The sequence below is a fragment of the Macadamia integrifolia genome, chromosome 6 (genome assembly GCF_013358625.1).
Source record: "Macadamia integrifolia cultivar HAES 741 chromosome 6, SCU_Mint_v3, whole genome shotgun sequence".
NCBI lineage: Eukaryota > Viridiplantae > Streptophyta > Magnoliopsida > Proteales > Proteaceae > Macadamia > Macadamia integrifolia.
Window position 1 is genome coordinate 30,259,578 of NC_056562.1, and position 21,123 is coordinate 30,280,700.

At 36.3% G+C, this 21,123-nt stretch overlaps 1 protein-coding gene across 1 annotated transcript; it reads right to left on the reverse strand.

Annotated features, from left to right (window-relative positions):
• Positions 1-432: 432 nt before the first annotated feature.
• Positions 433-1,056, reverse strand: LOC122082396. The gene has a single exon (XM_042649927.1). It carries the CDS (start codon positions 849-851, stop codon positions 678-680), a length of 174 nt encoding a protein of 57 aa, XP_042505861.1. The 5' UTR covers positions 852-1,056; the 3' UTR covers positions 433-677.
• Between the last annotated feature and the right edge of the window lie 20,067 nt (positions 1,057-21,123).

Here is a 21,123-nt window from a genome sequence, read left to right on the forward strand (position 1 = left end):
AGGGGCTAAAGAAGAGAAATATGAAAATCCCAAACAGACAAACTTTCATACAGCTAAACTGCATAAGAGAGGTTGTACCTAATATGATTGTTCAACAGAAGTAAATCAACTATTGATGCTCAGAAAAAAACCTCCCATGTTAAAGATTAACGGGCAGGGTCCTTACATTATAAGGAGCAATGTAAGTTTAGCTTTCAACCCTTTTTATATTTCTTACAGATCATCACCGGATTTCATGTTTTTAGCACATCAACTACCCCAAGAGGCGTCTTTGAAGCTACTTTAAGTCACTGGGAAAGTAGATGACTGCAAAATTAAGCCATAGTTCTGCTTAGGTGAAGCAATACTTAGAATGCATTCGGTAACGAATCATGACTGCCACATAACAGAGAAATAATGCAATAAAGTATGGAAAAAAAAAAAGGAATGAAATTGTATCTCCATCAAGAAATTGACTATAAATCCCAGCTGATCTTCGTTTGTACTGCAGCATTAACAAAACCAAGTTTCTCACTATGGATTACACACAAAAATATAATAATAAAAAAAAAAGGTTAGCCAATTTTCGTATCGTTATGGATTACAAAAAAGAGGAAAAAGGAAACCCTGAAAGTCAAATCTCCACCATCGTAAGTGAATGAAGAAGGAAGGAACCAGGACAATCCCGGAAAGTGAAGCTAATTTTCCTCATCTCTCTTCTTGGGCTTCCGATAGTTTTCTTCGACGTGCTTCATAAACAAGAGGCCAGTGTTTGCGAGCTTCTTAACGTTGGGAACGTTGTAGTTCTGGGCAAGGTAGATTCCAAACATGGTACCCGTCATGAAAGAGAAAGTGCTTCTGATTATCCCCATCTTCCAACTACCTCTATAACTGTAACTGATGATCGGGGAGGAGAAGACAAACCACTATTGAACTGCAAAAAGGAGATCTGAGGGTGGGGCGAACAATTTCGAACTGATGAATAGGAAGAGCAGGATTTATAGAAAAAAAAAAAACTACTTGGATGGATCATGGATGTCCTGTTCGGGAAGTGAAACACCGACTCCTTCTCCAAGCCATCGTCGAGTAGTCCTACTACCCCTAAGTGTGTCAATGGGTCGGTTTGATCCGGTTTTGGTTAGGGTTAAATCGGTTCAGTGTGGGAATGATGAAACCAAAACCGGACTAAGAAGGAAATTTCGGTTTCGATTTAGTTTTGTTTTTGTGCGATTTGGTTCCAATTTATCTTCGATTTCTTATATCAGTTTGTAATCGACTTGGTTTCGGTTTTTTGTCTGATTTAGATTCAACTTTCCATACAAATGTAAACAAAATTATGCAAAATTTGGTTTTTTAAATGGATTTTGGACTGTTTTTTATTTCGGTCAAGATTTTGAATTGGTTCTTGTTTGGTTTCAGATTCATTCAGTTTCTGGTGTGATTCATTTTGGTTTTGGAGTTGCAATACTCCAAACCAAAACCGACCTTATAAATTTTTGGTTTAATTTGGTCCACAGGCTATTATCAATTCGATCCGATAACTTTTACTGGTTCGATTTAGGTTTTGACACCCTACCTACCCTGTACTTGGTGGCATGTTTCAATAATATTTTTTTTTTTAGCTAGAATTATTTTGATTTTGAATGGAGTAGAAATGAAGTATCTGTGATTCCCTTTCTTGTGTTTAGGTTTTTCTCACAGTACTTTATCTATGAAATTTTAACATTTTTATTATTTATTATAATTTTAGTATGTAAATGTAATGGATCCAAAATCTTTCTTTTGTTGGTAAAAAGACAGATTTCACATCCTCTGTAGCGAGCGATGAGGTGCGGTGAGCATCGGATGACTAAGAACATTTGGACATGTGCCCTAAGGGGCTCCCAGCCACCCGATGTTCATTGCACCAATGCAGCAGCTGCAAACGATTTTCACACCCAAAAACCTAGTATCAATTTTTAATCTCAAAATGTTGTTCTGACTATCCCTTTCTCTCCTGCTGAAATAAAAGGCTGTTGTTTTTCAGATCATGGCCTTTTAAGGCGCCTGGTTTGGATGATATTTCAGCAAAATTTTACCATTGTCATTGGAGTATTATTGGGCAAGATGTCATTAATGTTGTGAGCTGGTTTTTCAATTCTAGTCGTATGCTTACGAACTTGAATAAAACTATATTGTTCTTATTCCTAAGTAAAAGAACCATAGTGAGGTTAGTCACTTTGGGCCTATTAGTTTATGCATTGTTATTTACAAAGTCAAATCTGACAACATTTATGTTTGTCATGAAAATTTCTAATTAAATGTAAGGATGGATTGATGGCTCTTAAACTTGATACTTGTCAGGCTTATGATAAAGTTGAATGTGGTTTCCTTGAGCATATGCTTGTTAGGCTTGGATTTTATTCTACTTAGGTTAATTAGATTATGGAATGTGTTTCTTTAGTGTCTTTCCATATCAAGGTTAACAGCTTAATCACTTTTTTTTTTTTTTTTTTTTTTTTTTTTGGGGTGGGTGGGGGGGGAGTGTGGGGGGTTGGTGTCCTCATAGGGGGCTCCGGCAAAAGGACCAAGTTCTCAATCACCTATGGTGAAGAAGGAATCATTCCGCCAATGACCATTATTACTATTGGATGAGATCTAGGAAGAGTGAAGGATAGGTGGGACATTCTTCAACATAGAACAAGTAATTATGATAGTAGATTTGGAGCACTTTTGTTTTGCAGTTTCTCTTCCTTGTACTCATTCTTGATTTCTTTATCAACCAAGGCTATTCTAACCCTCATTCCAAAAGCGCTGACCCAGACACTTAAAAGAACTACCTTATCCGCCACTGTTATGATCACTTAACTTATTTTAGATATCAAATTAGAGAAAGCACTTGATGCTTTAGATAACTTATGTAAATTGAGGTGAGGGCACTTTGTTTTCTGACGTTCAAAGGGTGTAAAATAAAGTGACAGTTTTTTTTTTTTTTTTTTTTCAATTCACATCTTAGGTAGAATCCCTTTTATTTTTGTTCCCGTTTTAACTAACAATGATTGAAAGTGAGATAAGGGTTTCTCATGAAACAATCCCTATAAATAGTTTGGTTTTAGTTTCTACTTTTCATATCATGAATCAAATCAAAATTGAACCAATTGTCATCCTTAATTGTTTATCACGTGAGGAAAATTATTGAAAAACCAAGCTCTGATGAGAAAAAATCACACGAGTCAAGTAAAAAATATGGACTCACTATGAGAAAAAAAAATGACAGAGAACAGGATCCAAGCTGAGTCAGACCGATTCTACATTGATTCGTTTTTTTGTCTAAGACATAGAAAACCCACTGATTCCATTCAAAATTAAAAAAGACACAAAACAAAACCCTAACCGATAACTCTCAAGTTTCTCATGAGGGTTTGCAATGAACTGAACTGAAGAACTCTAACCTTCTTCCTTCTCCTTGGCGAGTTGGAGTCTCTAGCGACAACCTACTAGCCTGCAACTCCCACGCGGTAAATCTCTATCTCTCTTTAAGCAAATCTTCAATCTTTCTTTTCTTTTTCTTTTCTTTTCCTCTTCTTCTTCTTCTTCTTCTTCTTCTTCTTCTTCTTCTTTTTTTTTTTTTTTTTTTGAGATTTTTAAGTTTGTGTTTGTCTAGTTGTTACCAAGGTAGGTTACAAAAGGCTTATAATCCACTTTTAGTTACCTAAAAAGTCTTATACTGTGAAAGAAATGATTGGTTCAAGAAGATTCAAAAAGTAATTTCATGTGTTTATATTCCCAATAAAAACTTAAAAACTGGTGCACCACTTTTTATGACAAAGTGTTTAAAAATGGTAGAAATGTAATTTTATCCTCAAATAGACCCATCACTATGTTTGGAATCTCAAATCTCAATTCCTTGTCTCTCTAAAGTCCAACATGGGATTGAAAAAAAAAAAGTATACTAATCATTGGGTGATTGGGTCTATTGCTTTGAGTAAGGGTGTCCATTTTCAATCCAAGTGGATTAGACTAATTAAGAGAAGCGTGAAACGAACCTTTATCGATTTGAGTTTTTATCAAATCAGTAAAAATTTGAATTGGACCAGATCAAAAGAATCGAAACCATAAAAAACCTTATAACAACTTTAAAAAATTACTAAAAGAGAACATATTACCTACAAGAGGCCATTAAGTCAACTCAATAAAAACCGAATCGGTCTAAATTGAAATTGAACTTTGATTTCAATTTGGCCTAATACTAGATAAAATCTAGATCAAAGTGACCAAAATCGGAAATGGATCAAATCAATCACAAAAGCCTTATAATCAGTCATTATGAAACAGCCTGGATGGGTATTACTATGGTCGATTTGGATCGAAATTGGTTTATTCAACCAATGATTTTAAACTCAAAATTGAGTATCAAAACAATCCCTCTAGTGATTCTAATTCTAAATTGACCATTCTAGAACTTCTGGAGTTGGATAGTTCATGACCAATTCTAATACAGATCGGATAATACCAGAATTTTAACTCAAAATCAAAGAATAAATTGGTCCCTAATGATTCTAGTCTAGATCATATCTGAATCAATCACAAAAATGCTAGAATTGACACTAAATTCTAAAAACCAATAGCCCAATCCCAAAAATCCTAGATGCCATTCGATAATGATCGGAATTTGGATTGATCAGAACTAGCCAAATCAACTAGGAATTTTAAACTTAGAATTGGAGATCGAACTAATCATGGGTTCAAGTATCGGTCTTGGATCGGTCATATTGCCTAAGACCGATCCTCAATCCGGATCGATTATCTGAAATCTTCAGGGGTAAAATAGGTAAAAAGTAGTACCTTTTATAAAAATCAAGGGTAAAATAGATCGATACCCACCGATCCCATTCGATCTGGATCAGTATCAAATCGACATCAACAAAGACGGATACTGATACCGTCCCCTACATCCTTGGAACTGATTCCTATAAATTTTGATCCAGTCGAATCAAAATCGGACAAAAAGAACCCTAGAATCGCTCTGAAATCTTAAGACCCACGATCTAGTCTTATAAACCTTATAATCGAATTTAAACACAGAATCAAAGATCAAATTAGTAGCTGCCAATATCAATCCAAGTCCAAATCAAATTGGAATTGACCAGAATCAATCCCAAAACCCTTAGAATCAACTTATAAAATATATTATAATTAAAAATTTTCACATGTCATCATTATAGTAGTACTAAGCCTACGATATTACTTTACGAAAAAAAAAAGCATCCAATATTGCCATTTGTCATCTTCCTAGATTTTAACTTTCTTAAAAACACTAGCATATTTAATACAATTGATTTATTTGAAGAGAGAAAAAGAGAAATGATTAGAACTATCTTACCCACCTCATCTCTAATGCACAACAATAGAAATTATTGCAATATAATTGATACATGAATTTCTGGGAAGAGATTTTGTTTTCTAAATTTCAAAAAACAAAAAATGAAGTCCACCAAAAGTTTTAAACCCTAAAACCCAGAAAAGCATTGGACATGCTGAGAAGAAAGAGAGCCTTTACCTGACTCACTGGAGATGATCTTGCCAAACTTTATGCTATAAAAACCAGGAAATGTAACAGAAAGACTTGCGAAGAGGAAGAAGATCAGTTGGGGCAAGGGGTTGTTCGGGTTGTTTGGGAAGAGTGTAATCATCCCCAATAGATTGACCTGCAATAATCCCTACTACTTCTTCTAATTCAACCAGGTCACCGTGAGTGGAATTCCGACCATAACATAATCGACAGATCCGAGATGTACTCCTGCACAGTAAAGGGGGTTCGAATATATATTGATTATGCTCGAAAGGTTATGAATCGATTGACAAGTCCAATCCCGATATTGTATTGTACCCTCGTTTTGCCGTTTAAATCAAAGTAACGATTCAAAAAGTTGTGGTTGAATTTGCTGCTTTTTTTACCTTAAAAGCAATCACAAAATGACAAAATAATGGGGACACAATAATTTAGGTTACAAGGTTTTTGTAACCGGGTCGGTTACATTTAGACATACCCTTTAAATTTTAAACTTGACAACGGAATTAGACCCCTGACATTACGATAGCAGCATAATTTAAGTTCCTTTTCCATTCATCTTCCTCTCCCATAAGCAGAAATGAAACAGAAATAGAAAAAAAAAAAAAGGTATCATATTTTTGTTGCCTTTGAACTTGTGGACATGAATGGTTATACGGAACATTTGGTCAAGCAAAAGTTCTGAAATTTATGGTTTGCCGTCTTTGAACTTTAAAGTGATTATTTTTCAAGTTAATGACTAAACTTTTGTTAATTGCAATCCATATAACAATGATTGATTGAACTATTTTTTATTTTTGCTGATTGAAAATAAAACTGGAAGCCTTGTTAGAGTTAAAATTCTGACAAAGTCTGAGTCGTTAATTACATGAACCTGCTGAACATTGGATTAGATGAGGTGTCAGGGTAATGGGTATCAAAGATATGAAATTTGAAACTCTTTTATTCAGCCAGAGTTCAATGCCCCTAGCTTGTCCGTGTAGTTCTTACAATGGTATATTCTGAGTCACTAGTGAATAAAGGATAGTTTTTGAAAAGTCATTGTAGTTCTTACATGTTGCTAGTCTTAATTAATTAATTAATACTGCTAATACACATCACAACAGACCATTCAGTATATGCAATTTTGCATACAAACGAATAAACTTTAGGGCTGTTAAGGTTATGGACCGGAGTTTCACGTAATTTGTAGAAGATGATTTTTGGAAATTGACTTTTTGGGGGCCTATATAATGTCAGTTTCAGTTACTAATTGAGTTTTGCGGAAAAGCAAGGTTTTTTTTTTTTTTTTTTGGAAAGGAATGAAGAAACTGAAGTTACAAAAGAACACAACTCTCCTGGTTTCAAGAGTAAAAAGAGAAAGAAAGAGAAAAATGAAGATGAGAAGCAGTTAGAGATTGTGCAGGAAAAGGAAATGAAGAGGCTGGAGAACTTCTTTTTTGGGTCTCTGTACTCTCCAGTTGTATATGGAAAGGAAGATGAGGAAGAAGTGAGAGATTTGACTGATGGGGGTCCTGCTTTGTTCTTTACAGATCGATCTGCAGATGAGGTAGTGTCTGCCTATGAGAAGGAGGTGGAAGTTCAGGAGGAGAGCAATGATGAAGTCAAAACAATGGAGAAGAAACCTGTATGGGTGGATGAAGAGGAAGAAAATACAATTGTAGATATTGTGAAAGTTAACAGACGGAGGAAGTTGAGGAAGAAAGATGATGAGGGTTTGATTTCTGGTTCAGATTATGTGTCAAGGTTGAGGGCCCAGCATGCCAAACTGAACCCAGGGACAGAGTGGGCCCAACTTGGCCCACGATCAAGTTAATATGATCCATCTGATGATGAATCTGATGAAGAAATTGTGTCGTGATAGCCCAGGGTTTCAAGAATATTGAAGCTTGTTAAGTTTGTCTCAAATTCTTGATCCGTTTTGAAAATTGACCTGCTTCGACATATTTTGGTGACAATCAGAATGGGAATCAATGTTGGGCTCTAGGCTTGCGCTGATGTATGGTTCGACCGGATCAACCGCGACTTGGAGTATATAATGTACTATTGTTTTGTTGAGAAAACCATTGTATTTTTTGGGGTTTTTTGAACTAAGGTTTTAGAGCGAGTTTTCTCGCCGTTGTTTGGGTGTAATCTCTCTTCTACATAGTGAAACATCTTCTTCTTCGCCCGAGGACGTAACACACCACACCGGTGTGTGAACCTCGTTAAATCTCTATGTTGTGCGGATCTATTGTCTGTTTATTTTTGTATTTCTTGTTGTTTGCTCTAATAAAGCTGATGATGATATCTTTTGGTCAAATGAAGATCTTGTTGTGGAGAGTAGTGCAAAGTTGTTACCTAGATTACTGTAGTATTCGAGATTGGTAAATGCAAATGCCATGGATCAAGTATGTTGTTTTGTTTAATAACCTTTGAGAAGTGTGTTCTGTGAGGCCTTTGAACTAATATCTGGGAAGAGCATCTCAGACAAGATGGAGCTGTATAAAGTTTCTGGCAGATGATAAACACATTGATCTTTGAATACAAAAGAAGTTACTAATAGTGGAAAAGGTTGGAATCTGTGCAAGCCTGGTAACTGGTTTACTGGAAAAATAATTGTGGCATCCAACACATGCACTTCTAAGAACATGATCTTTTGCCTAGGTTGTATGTTAGGGTGTTGTCCATATGCTATGTGTAAGGGTGGTTATATGTAGAATAATTATGTAGTTTAGTAGTTAGTAGATGTGGGTGTAGTTACTTAAGAAGTGAGGAGTAGTTAATTTGTTATCACATTGTGGGTAGTTTAGTAGAAGTGGGATTCTAAATTATAAGTTATTTAGACGTGGGTTGGTGATGCGTATTTAAGAAAGGTGAGCAATAGTTGAGGGAATGACTATTATGATCAAACGTCTCTCTCTCTCTCTCTCTCTCTCTCTCTCTCTCTCTCTCTCTCTCTCACACACACACACACACACAATACCGATTTATCCTCCCCTACTCCCATCTGATTGCAACTCTTCATCATTCCACGAAGTAGTAGAGGGCGTGGCCGACAAGCCGTGGCCGAGGGTTACTTCCAATACCGACAGAACAAGCACAAAACATCTTGGTATCAGAGCTAGTGATGGCCGATGAGCAGCGTTTTCAACAGATCAAGGGTCAAATTGGAAACCTCACAACCATCCAAGAGAGGATCCTCAAACAAATGCATGATATGTTCCGTCCTTAACGACCAGGTTTAACAATTTCGCAACTTCTGTCAATCGAACACGGGAGGAGCGCTCCGTTAATCACGCCGACCTTGAATGGCACATACGAAACGGCGGCAATGGAGGACCCACCATATCTAAATATACAACGTTGGAATTTCCACGGTATGATGGATCTATGGATCCAACAAGTTGGATTATGCAAGCAGAGCAATTCTTCGAGTTTCAACGTACTTCCCAAGAAGATCAATCTCCAATGGCGGCTTACCACCTAGAAGGAGATGCACAGTTTTGGAACCAGTTCTTCAAGGAGGAAGAAGAACTTGTCACTTGGAACATTCTCAAGGATGGTCTCCATACCCGCTTTGGTCTGACCCAATATGAGGATTTCTTTGCAGACCTTACGAAACTACGGCAAGAGGGTAGTGTAAGGGAATTTTAAAGTCAGTTCGAGAGGCTGCTGAGCCACTCCAAGGGCCTGACAGCAGCACAACAAGTTAGTCTGTTTGTAAGTGGTCTTAAGGAGACCATTCGGATTGATGTTAAGGCGGCTCGCACGACCACTTTATCGGAGGCCATTGGTTTGGCCAAATTGTTTGAATCCAAGATGCAAGCCAACACCACCATATCAGCTACGCCTAGATCAACTATGCCAATATGCCACCTATCACCAATAGAAATGCAAAAAAGGCAGAACTAAGGATTGTGTTACAATTGTGAAGAACGATTCACTCCAGATCACCAGTGTAAGCAACTATTTTTAATAGAGGGGTACGGGTCTAACGAGGAGGAGTTTAAAGTAGACGAATACGAGAACGTTATTAAGGGGGTGGGATAATTATTCAAGGTACCAACTTTGTTAGTCCTTGTGGACAAGGACAATTTTAAGGGGGTGGGAATGTTAGGGTGCTGTCCATATGTTGTTTAAGGGTGGTTATACATAGAATAATTATGTAGTTTAGTAGTTAGTAGATGTGGGTCTAGTTACTTAAGAAGTGGGGAGTAGTTAGTTTGTTATCACATTGTGGGTAGTTTAGTGGAAGTGAGATTCTAAATTAGAAGTTATTTAGACGTGGGTTGGTGATGTGTATTTAAGAAAAGTGAGCAATAGTTGAGGGAATGACTAATATGATCAAACGTCTCTTCCTCTCTCTATCTTATCTTCTTAATCTCCTAACTCAATCTCTCTCTCTCTCTCTCTCTCTCTCTCTCTCTCTCTCTCTCTCTCTCTCTCTCTCTCTCTCAATACCGATTTATCCTCCCCTACTCCCATATAATTGCAACTCTTCATCATTCCACGAAGTAGTAGAGGGCGTGGCTGACCTCAAGGCCGTGGCCGAGGGTTACTTCCAATACCAACAAAATAGGCACGTAACATTGTATACCCCTATTAATCAATTTTAATACACAATGCATCCTACTTCAGCTTAAAAAAATTTGGTGTGGATGCTTTTTAGTCTTGGTTACTATGGTTCTGTCTTGGTGGAAGTAAAAAAAGAGAAGTGGAACTGATTTTAAAAAGAAAGTTTTGTAATCATGATTGTGTAATCCACTGTATCCACCTAAAGTTCTTACCATAGTTTATAATGATATTCCCAAATGTTGATATCATGCACCCTTTTAGACTCTCTCTTCTTGACACGTGGGTGCATGGGAGATTCCATTACACATTGTCAACATGTCGATACCCCGGGCCTTTATACTTTTCAGATGTAATCTTTATTTCACTTTAAAAATTGAATTGGTTTCCAAGAAAAGGAGAAATAAGTAAGTAGATTTGAAATGTTTTGGAGTGGGTTAAACAATTATTATTAGGTAATGATTATAAAAGTTTCCATTTTAGTATTGATTTTATATCAATTTCCTTCCCTTTATTTCTCATTGATGTGGCATATGTTGAGAACTAATAATATATGGGTCTGGACAGAAACTTGTGATGTATATCAGTTTACTTATTTACTATTTCCTACATCAGATGAAGCAAATTCTCTCTTCTAAATAAAGATGCGAATTTGTAACCGTAACCGAAACCGTTTACCTAAATCGAACCAATCCATTTACACCGAAACCGCAAAACTGTTTAGTAAATGATGTGGTTATGGTTTCAAGTTTCAGACCGATTAGCTAAATAGGTCGTGTCGGTTTTAACCGCGGAACCTATTAGTTTCAAACCGAATTGAAACCGTTTAAACCGAACCATTTTAAACCGTTTAAACCGATCCGATTAATCCATATAACAATTAAATAAAGAAGGGGCAGTAATCCGTATAACAATTAACAATTAAATTAAGTGTCCATCCTGCTTTGGTATGATTTATTGCAATTCAGTTCAAGTTTAGGCTTTAGATCATGAACTTGTAATCCATATATGTTACTATGTTATTATGTTATCATAGATAGGTGTTTTGACTAAACCACCTGTCATTTTAATATTTTATATTGTAAAAGGTTGGATTTGGATGTTGTATGATATTAGTTCTAAATGTTTGAGAATGACTATGCAAAGAAATAACACTATATTATCAAATTAAGACATACCATCGTTAATATAGAATCTCTTATTTATGGTTGCCAATTATTTTTTGATAAGCTTATAACAAACCGATTGTGAGCCGTTTTACAAACCGTATGGAATAAATCGAAACTGAAACCGTTTAAAACCATGAAACCGACACCGTTTAGAAACCGTGGAAACCGAAACCCTTTTACTAAACGGTCACGGTTTCAGAAAGTGGAATAGTTTAGTAAATGGTGCGGTTATGATTTTAGTCAAATAAATGTGAACCGAAGCGATCCGCACTGTTTAAACCGAAACCAAACCAATTAACACCCTTACTTCTGAATGCTTTTTAAATCTTCTATAACTTGTGATTATCTGAGCGACACTTACTTCCAGGAATTTCTAATTGTTGTCACATTGGATTCAAGTTAGGCTATGATTCTGCGATGTGCAACTTAGTTGGGGCTAAAAATACAGGGTTACAAGAGGGTGCATGGGACTAGAGTGGGATGCGTGGATATACACCTGAGGTTATGGCATTAGATGCGAGGGTATTGATTGATTTGATGTTGAAATTTGATTACATGGCCAAATTGACTAGGTAATTCTTATGTTTGGTAACCAAGAAAAGAAAATAATACAAATGACATAATAAGACAAAAAATCATGATTACACACGGATTCTTTTGTGTCTATTTCTCTTCTTAAATTGAAATATTTTTGAATTTTTTTTTCTTTCTAGAACCCAAGGCAATGTTTGGTTATCAAGAATGAATAGAAAAGAAAAGGACGAATTCAAGAATATTGAATTTGATAAGAGAGACATAAAGTAATCATTACAGCATTATGATCTTTTCTTTCATCTCTTTGTCTATCTCTCTCCTCACATTTAATTTTATATTTTTATTTTTATTTTCTATTAATTTATTGACAATCAGAAAAATGTCTTGCTATTAAATTTTTCCTTATACTCCTTAAAAGCATAGATGTCAAGTGGACTTATGACTTATTTCTTGACTTAACTTTTTTTCTATCCAAAAAAAATAGTAGACTTCTTGACTTATTTCTTAAAGAGTTGTACTGTCACATGACATTGTAGACACCGAATTTTGTCACCCCCCAACAATGATGACAATATGAAGAATTACATGTTAGACATTTTAGACTTGGAGAATTTTCAAGCTTAAAGTAGAAAATGACCATTTTTCCCCTATAATAGAAAATGACCATTTTTCCCCTATAGACTTTCAGAATAAAATGTTTTCAAAAATTAGAATTTGATGTTATGGATTATTGTCGTTTGTCCCATCCAGTCGGACATTACACTTTGATGTGAGAACTATGCAAATTGACGCCCGATTCTCTCTTTCATTATCTGATCGGGGTCCCTACTTTATGCATATTTTCGTAAAATTTTCTGGTCGAGACCACAATCATGTCTTACATCATTGGATAGTGCTCGGACTGAGCTTTCTAACGATATATTACATGTTGAATTCTGACTAACGGTTTGAAAGATATGACCCCCGGAAGTTGACTCCAAAGTTCGGTATCAGATTTCATTACGAACAATCAAGAAGTGCCACATGGCGCCCAAACCCCTTTGTCCAAAAGCAAGAATTTTTTGACAATTCTCTCTTGTTTTTTAGTCCCACATCAGAAATAAGAGAGAATTGTCTCAAGTCCCAATGCTATAAGTATAGCCCTTCCTCTCTTCCAAAAAGAGGAGAAAAAAATTGAGAATTTGGGAGAGATGATGGCCCCATCAAGGTTTTGACTAACTTCTTCCCTCTAAAATCAAATATTCTCCAAGTTTAAAAGTTTAACATATTAATCCTTCCTTGAGCCAGGAGATCTAGTCCGGTTTGGTTCGATTTGGGGCTTAAAGCACAAGGGTTATTTCCCCTTGTTTCTTGATTAAAGCCGGGTTTAAAGTATTTTTCTTCTCCCAATTGCAATTTAGAACTAGATTATCCAATTTAATAAATTAGCTTTAATTTGGTTTAGTATGGTTTATTAAACGTGAATTAGTTGATTCCGGTTCAATTGGGTTTATCTTGCTTTAATTGGGTTCAATATAGTTTGATTTGGGTCATTGGGTCCAATCCATTGTTTTTGCTAGTTCGTTTTATTTTCATTTTCATTTGTTTTGCTTTCCTTTATTGTTATATCTTTATTCAATTAATCAGTTTCATTTGTGGCTTAATATACTCACTTAATAAGTAGGTTTGATTTGATTTATTTTTGTTCTTTAGACATAAGCCCTTAGATTAGGATCTCAAACCCTTTATTCTTCTCCTTATCTTCTTTCCTCGCCACCATTGGAACCCTTAAACAACAGCCACCGAACCTCCTTCACGTCTTCTTCTTCTTCTCCTGCTACTTCTTTTTCTTCCACAACTAAAACCTGCAGCACCACTTTTTCTTCTTCTTCTTCTTCTCCTTTTCCCTTTCTTTTTTTCTTCCTGCTACTGCAACCCTTAAACAACAGTAGCCGACCCTCTCTTCTTCCTTTTCTTCTTCTTCTTCTTCTTCTTATTCTTCTCCTGCTACTTCTTTTTCTTCCACAACTGAAACCTGCAGCACCACTTTTTCTTCTTCTTCTTCTTCTTCTCCTTTTCCCTTTCTTTTTTTCTTCCTGCTGCTGCAACCCTTAAACAACAGCAGCCGACCCTCTCTTCTTCCTTTCTTATCTTCTTTTTCTTTCCTTCCCCCAAAATCTGTAGCGACCAAACCCACTTCCCCCAGCTCTTCTTCCTTTCCTTCTTCTTCTTCCCTGTAGCAGAAAACCAGTCCCACCTTCACCTCCTTCTTCTTCTTCCGAACCCACTTCCCCCCAGCTCTTCTTCCTTTCCTTCTTCTTCTTCCTTGTAGCAGAAAACCAGTCCCACCTTCATCTTCTTTTTCTTCTTCTCATCTTCTCGTTCCTTTCTTTCTCCTTAATCGAACCTGCAACTCACTCCCTTCTTCTTCTTCTTCTTCTTCTTCTTCTTCTTCTTCTTCTTCTTCTTCTTCTTCTTCTTCTTCTTCCTCTCTTCTTTTCTCTTTTACCATGGCCGAACCCTCTCCACTCCCTTCTCCTTCCTTTCTTTTTCCTTAACCGAACCTGCAATTCACCTTTGTCCTCCTTTCTTCTTCTTCTTCTTCTTCCCATCTTCCCTGCTGCTGCAACTAATAACCTGCAACTCACCTTTCTCCTCCTTTCTTCTTCTTCTTATTTTATTTTCTTGTTTTTTGTTATTTCTTTAATTTGTTGATTAGCTAGTCCATGTTTGTAATGCCCACAACCTTTTATTTCATTTGTGTTTTCTATGTGGAATCTTCCCCTCCCTTTTTTTTTTTTTTTATCCATTTTGGTTTGATTTCAGGTCTGTAATGTATCTAGTCCTAGAACTTAGGGTTGGGATTCCCCTAATTTTAAAATTTTAAATCAAATGATTTCATTTTATTTCCCTCTAAATAATGTATGGGACATAGTCTAGGGCGTATGTTAGCAAGGGCATAGCTGGCCCCCCTCAAACCGGCTCATAGCATTAGGTGTGTTTCTTGGGTTTTCGGGTTGATAAAAATGAACCCGTTTCGATCCATTTCTTTTTATCTCAAATAGTGGGTCCCTTTAGAATTGATTGTTTACTTAATTTAGATTCGGATATCTTGCCATATTGGTAATCATTAAATTTAGATAGGTTAGTCAATGTCATGTTTGCCATGCTTCGTGTTTATTAACATGTTTTTTATACTTGACGATTCTCTTTTTTTTGTTTTGCTTAAATCAATTCATTTTTCTCATGTATGTAGGTTAGCTAGTATTCATATTTTGTCCACTTCTCACTCATATCACCACGTGGGATATTTACAACCATTGTATATTTAACATAATAGTTAGATTCCATTTACTTAAATTGAGGTAGTTAATTAAATAATTATTTTAATATTTAATTAAACAAAGTCTTAACTCATTAGATTAATTAAGGTTCATAATGCATTTAATTGACTCTTAAAATTCGGTTTTAGTTGTTTAAATTATTAGATTGATTAGGTTTTCCAAAACTTCCATCTGAAATAATTAGATTTGGGTAGCTTTCACCATTCAATTCAAGTTTTTGTCTTTCTTTAAAAATATTTTACCTATTAGATTAATAGATTAATTAGGATTGCAATAATTCATTTCACAAATTATTAGGGATTATGATTAATCATTTTAATTAATTCAATTTAGGATTTCATAAATTCATTAATCGTCCATCTAGGTTAGGCTCAATTAATCGAGTTAGTTCAATTTAGGGTTTCACAAATTGCTCAACTAATCTTAGGTCTAGGCTTATTTAATTAGCTTAATCTAAGACTCATAATACATCAATTAAATCATTTAGGATTTTTAATTTTTAATTAATGTAATCATTTTATTATTTGCATCATAACCTAACTAGCATAATTTAGACACTTAGCTTAGGGTTTTCACATGTCATACTTAGATACTTAGTTTAGGGTTTTCAGTGATCTAGATTTAGGACTAGTTAGTACGGTACAAATAAATTTTGGTCAAACAAAAAGAGACCGACCTTAGGGCCGGACAGACTAGGTGCCTAACACCTTCCCAGTCTGTCACTTTACACTTGTCCAGAATCTTGGTGCAAACCAGCTTTATCCATCAGAGTCATTAATCTCTCTCCCTTGATTGGAGGAGACATTTATGGGTCCTAGACCCTTTCTAGGTGGCGACTCCCTTTTACCCATAACGTATATCCCCCCTTGGCATTTGATGACCAGGGGATACTATCTCATCTCATTAGGGTCGACTCCTAGTGTGTGTACAAGCGCTACGAGCCATATAGCGATCCCGGCGGAGGTCCATAATACCTACAGACATCCCTCATGGCAAGCCAATGGTGCAAAGTAAAGGGTGGGGGGGGTTCCTCATAATATATATATATATATATGAAAAGAAAATCATTTTTCTGTATGGTGAGAAGAACGAGACCGATGTAATACCATACTCCGATCTAGGCAAGAAGAACATCCACCAAGAGTTTTGATACCATAAGTGGATCGATCTACACCAAAATCCAGGGAAATAGTGTTCTCCTGGTTCTGTATGGTGAGAAGAACGAGACCGATGTAATATCGTACTCCAATCCAGGCAAGAAGAACATCCACCAGGAGTTTTGATACCATAAGTGTAAAAGGATTTGTGAAAGGTTTTGACGGTGGTGGTGAATCCTTTTTCATGAGCCGAAAAAAAGATTTGTGAAAGGTTCATTTGGAGTAGGTTTGATATTTGATGAAGAGGTCTGTTGGTTTTGTTGCCGATTAAGAAGAGATAATTGATGTTTGATATTTTTAATTTCATACTGTAAAGTTGCAGTAGTTGTTTCAAGAGTTTTGATTCGACTGGAGTGGTCAGAAGTAGAAGGTTTTGGTAAGTTTTCAAATTTTTGCATTATTTGTTGAAGATTATAAGGCTGGGGAATATTTTGTGTAGAAATATTTTGTTTAAGATGGCCTTCTTTTGTTCTGGGTCTGTCAGATTGTCAATAAATTCAAAAATGTTTGTTTGGGGAGATGCCCTAAGCATTTGGACTGATTTTGGAGCGCAGTCTTCACAACTTAATCCAATAATGCAGGAATCACGAGCACAAGCCTGAAAATTCTCATTATCAGTTGAACTAGAAGTCAGGTGCTCAGAAGCTTGGATATTGTTAAGTTTGTGAGTTTCTTCATCAGAAGATGAGGAAGATGTTTCTCGGAATAGGGCAAGGATCTGAGTTTTATCTTGTTCAGATATTTGTAAGGAATTAATTTTCTTGGAAACTCGGCAATACTTAGTAATGTGGCCAAGCTTGCTACACTTAAAGCATCCTTGAGAATCCGGGTTTTGTTTAAAATCCCTTTGATTTTTAAGTGCCTTGAAAGGCTTATTGTATTTGTTATATTTTGGCTTCGAAGAAGATTTTTGATAAAATTATGGAGTATTGAAAGGTTTACGAGAGACATACATCTTTGATTTGTAAAAATCTTTATAATATTTGCGAGAAGATTTATGTTTGTTTTTTGTTGGAGGTCTAAGGGGGGCAAAGCCGAATTGTTCACAGAATCCTCCTAATTCTCGTTTATAAAATTTGTTTTCTTAACCTAATATCAGTACAAAGGACTAGACCTTCTTCATGAATTAGGTTGATTATTTGACCGTAAGTCATTTGGTCATATGGGAAAATCCCATCATTTTCTTTGCGAAGTCTTTGTTTAATTTTCTCATAAAAAAGGGTTGGAAGACCTGTAAGGAACTTCTCTTTCCAACAATGAAGATTAGCATTAGGTCTAGTAAGGACTTTGGTCATGAAGGTGTCTTTGTAACTTTTGAAATCATATAATTTTTTGCACCTAAGGTTTGATAATTGTTCGGCAGTTCTATCTTTGAGACGATAAGGGTTACCTAAGAAGTAATTTGCTATGCTGAAAATAAGAGTATTAACAACATCTTCTATGAGTTCACCTATATCATTGAGAAGGGGAGTCCCTTCAGGAGAAATTTGAATTGCAGTTAAAATTTTGGTTTTTTGGTTGTCAGTCAGGATATAATCCCACCAACCTTTGAGTCGGTCAGTAAAGCTAGAAATGAGAAGAGTAGCAACTGCATTGTCATCAGTATTCTTGATACGATGTGCATTGCTGACCATAGTCATTTCTTGTAATTTGTTCATGAGATTATGTTCGGATAGACCATCTATGTTCCACTCATAGATTATACCACTTTGGTAGGAAGCCTGAGGAGCAGTTCCTCTAGCGTCAATCTGGAGGTCAGGGAAGATCGGGTGTTGTGTTGAACTTTGGCCAATCTGGTTAATCTGTGAAAAGCCTTTAGACTCATCTTCTGAACTTGAGGAAGAGTCAGAAGAATATCCTTCTAGGGTGAGGATAGTGCAATTAGCCGATTCAGCAGTACGTTGGCTTTGTATTGGTGTCTCGGGAGCTTCTAAGGATGTGAGACAGTGATTTATTTGGTCAAGTAAATAAGATTTATTGAGTTCTTTTTGTTGTGTTCGTGGGATGTTGTAAGGCTTAAAAAGGGGGGTATTTGATGGGATAGTGGCCTTGGTTGTAGATGAGGAGGTCACAGGTTTTGGTTGGACAAGGTTCTCGACTCTGGAGAGTTGATCACCTATAGTTTGAAGACTTAAATTTGTGAAATTTAATAGTTCAATTTGTTTTCTATATGGATCATCTTGTTCTGTAAATTTGAATGGAGAAGCAGTTAATTCAGTGTTTTTGAAGGTGTATTTGATGCTTTCCACCGGGGGATGGATAGTAGTTGTTGTTGGACCGGTGCTAAGGGTCCAAGATTTATATATAGCATTTTGGGTAAATATTTGATTATGCTAGGGGTAAGCAATATTGTTATCCTGGGCATAGATATCAAAGTAAGTAAAAAAGAAAACATTTGTTTTAAGACTTGTCATAAAGTTATACCAATTTGTTCTAATTTGGGCTTGTTGTTCAAAATTAAAAGTTTTAAAGAACCACTCACGTTTTTGTTTATTTTTTGGTGATTCAAAATCGGTCCTGAGGAATAGTTTGTCAATTTGATATGTGTTATTAGTTTGAAACATGTAGACACCTTGGTCTCGATCGGGTGGAGCAACTTCAGACGGTGTCAGAGATCGGGGTTGGTTTTGGTTAGTTTGTTGTTGTCCAGACTGGGTGGATTCGGATACAGATGATGATATATCATAGGTACCGTGGATAACATTTTGGCCTGAATGTAATTCATAAAGGTTTGAAATTGGGGGTGGAGTTCTAAGAGGAGGAATCCAATGGAAGGAATCCGAAGAGGTCGAAGCATCCGAGCATGACCTACGGGAATTTTGATAGATGGTAGAAGGTGGTTGTCTATTGAACCTAAGAGTAACTAATCCATCTGAGTTTTGGCAAATGGACTGGATATTGATATTTGAAACTTGAGGTGGAATAGCAGTCGTTTGCAGCTGCCATTCAGCAGGGAAAGAGATATCTTTCCATTGAACCAACTTTGGGTAAACAATTTGTCCATGAAGACAATCAATTTCAAGGTAGAGGATTAGTCCTTTGGGAGAGCATTTGAGAGCTCGGGATTTGGTGGATGATGGAAATAGGGACAGATCCATGCATCATCTTATACCTGTGGGGTTTGAGGTTGATTTTTAGAGAGTGAAGGATGTTTGGGTTCTCTAAAGCTATAGACATATTTGGATAAACATTGAAATGGACATGTCCATAACAGAGGCTTGTTTCAATGGCTCACATAAGGGAATCATTGAACTCAAGAAATCTTTGGTCACGAAGGGCTAACAAAAGGTATGTATTAAGTCCTTCACGATGGAGAGGTTTGATGGCAATCTGAACCAGGCCGACATTGACATAATTGAATTTATGTTTGAGGTAAAGGTCTTGTAAAGACCTAAGGTCAAAGGGTAATTTCTTTAGTTTATGGGGTGAAGTTTATAGTTTGTTCAATTGTTTTGATGGTTTCAAAGGAAAGCTAGTCTTTTTCATAAACTTCATTTTGTGAAATTTTTTGCATGTCCCATTTTTTGAGTCTTTTGTCAAGATCAGTTATTTGTTCATCATAATGGAGCACATTATAACTTGTGCTTACCTCACTTGCCAATCTCATCGACATGGAGTGGGATAGACGACTCATTGTTTAAGATATCTTAAGCTAGGGGTAACCTCCTAGATCTAGTCATTTGAAGGGATATTTTCAACTTAATTTGGGCACAAACGTGGTCTTACACTCTCATCTGCCACTCCTCCCAAAAGTCCAAAGGCTTATACTCCATCAAAAACTAAAAATAAACGATTACACAAAAGAAAAGAAATTTGCAAAACAAAATAAACCGAATTTATCACCACCGTGGCTCTGATACCAAGTAACATGATCGATCTACACCAAAATCCAAGAAAATAGTGTTCTCCTGGTAGTACTTCCCCTTGGAGTTGTATCGGTCCGGTTGCCTGGATCCAGAACCCCCTTCTGGTTTTGTGGCTACCATTACTTGTCAAAATTGGTACATCCACATAACTCTGGTGATTAATGTCTCATTCAAATTTTCAGCCATTGCACTTGTTGACTCTGGAGCCCAACTCAATTGCATCAATGAAGATGCCATTCCAACCCAGTTCTATAAAAGAATGACCCAACGTCTCAACATTGCTAATGGGTCTGGGTTAAATGTCCAATATAAATTATCAAATATCCACGTCTGCAACAGTGGCTTGTCTTCCCCAAAATTTTATTTTAGCAAAAGATCTCGACCAAACCATAATTCTTGGTCAACCTTTCTTAGAAAAAATTAAACCCTTCAAAATAACACAAGATGGTATTACAACAAAATTTCAAGGTCATAAAATTGTTTTCCCTTTCTTACAAGCTCAAAATCCTATTAATCAAAATGTTAACAAAACCAAACAACTAAACTTTCTCAAAACTGAACTTCTCCATCAACAAATCTCTGAACACCTTAAAAAACCCAAAACCATTCACCAAATTAACCAAATTCAGTCTAAGTTCGAACTTGACCTGTGTTCCGACGTTCCTGATGCCTTTTGGCGTCGAAAACAGCATATGGTATCCCTTCCCTATGCTTCGGGATTTTTCGACCTTCAAATACCTACCAAAGCCCGACCCGCTCAAATGAACCAAACTCTTTTAGAAACATACAAAGTTGAAATTAATGATCTCTTGGCAAAAAAACTCATTCGGCCTAGTACTTCCCCTTGGAGTTATACAGCTTTCTATGTCAACAAAGCTATCGAAATTGAATGTGGTACTCCCAGGTTGGTTGTCAATTACAAACTCCTAAACGATGCCCTTCAGTGGGTTAGATATCCAATCCCAAACCAAAAAGATCTTTTACAAAGAA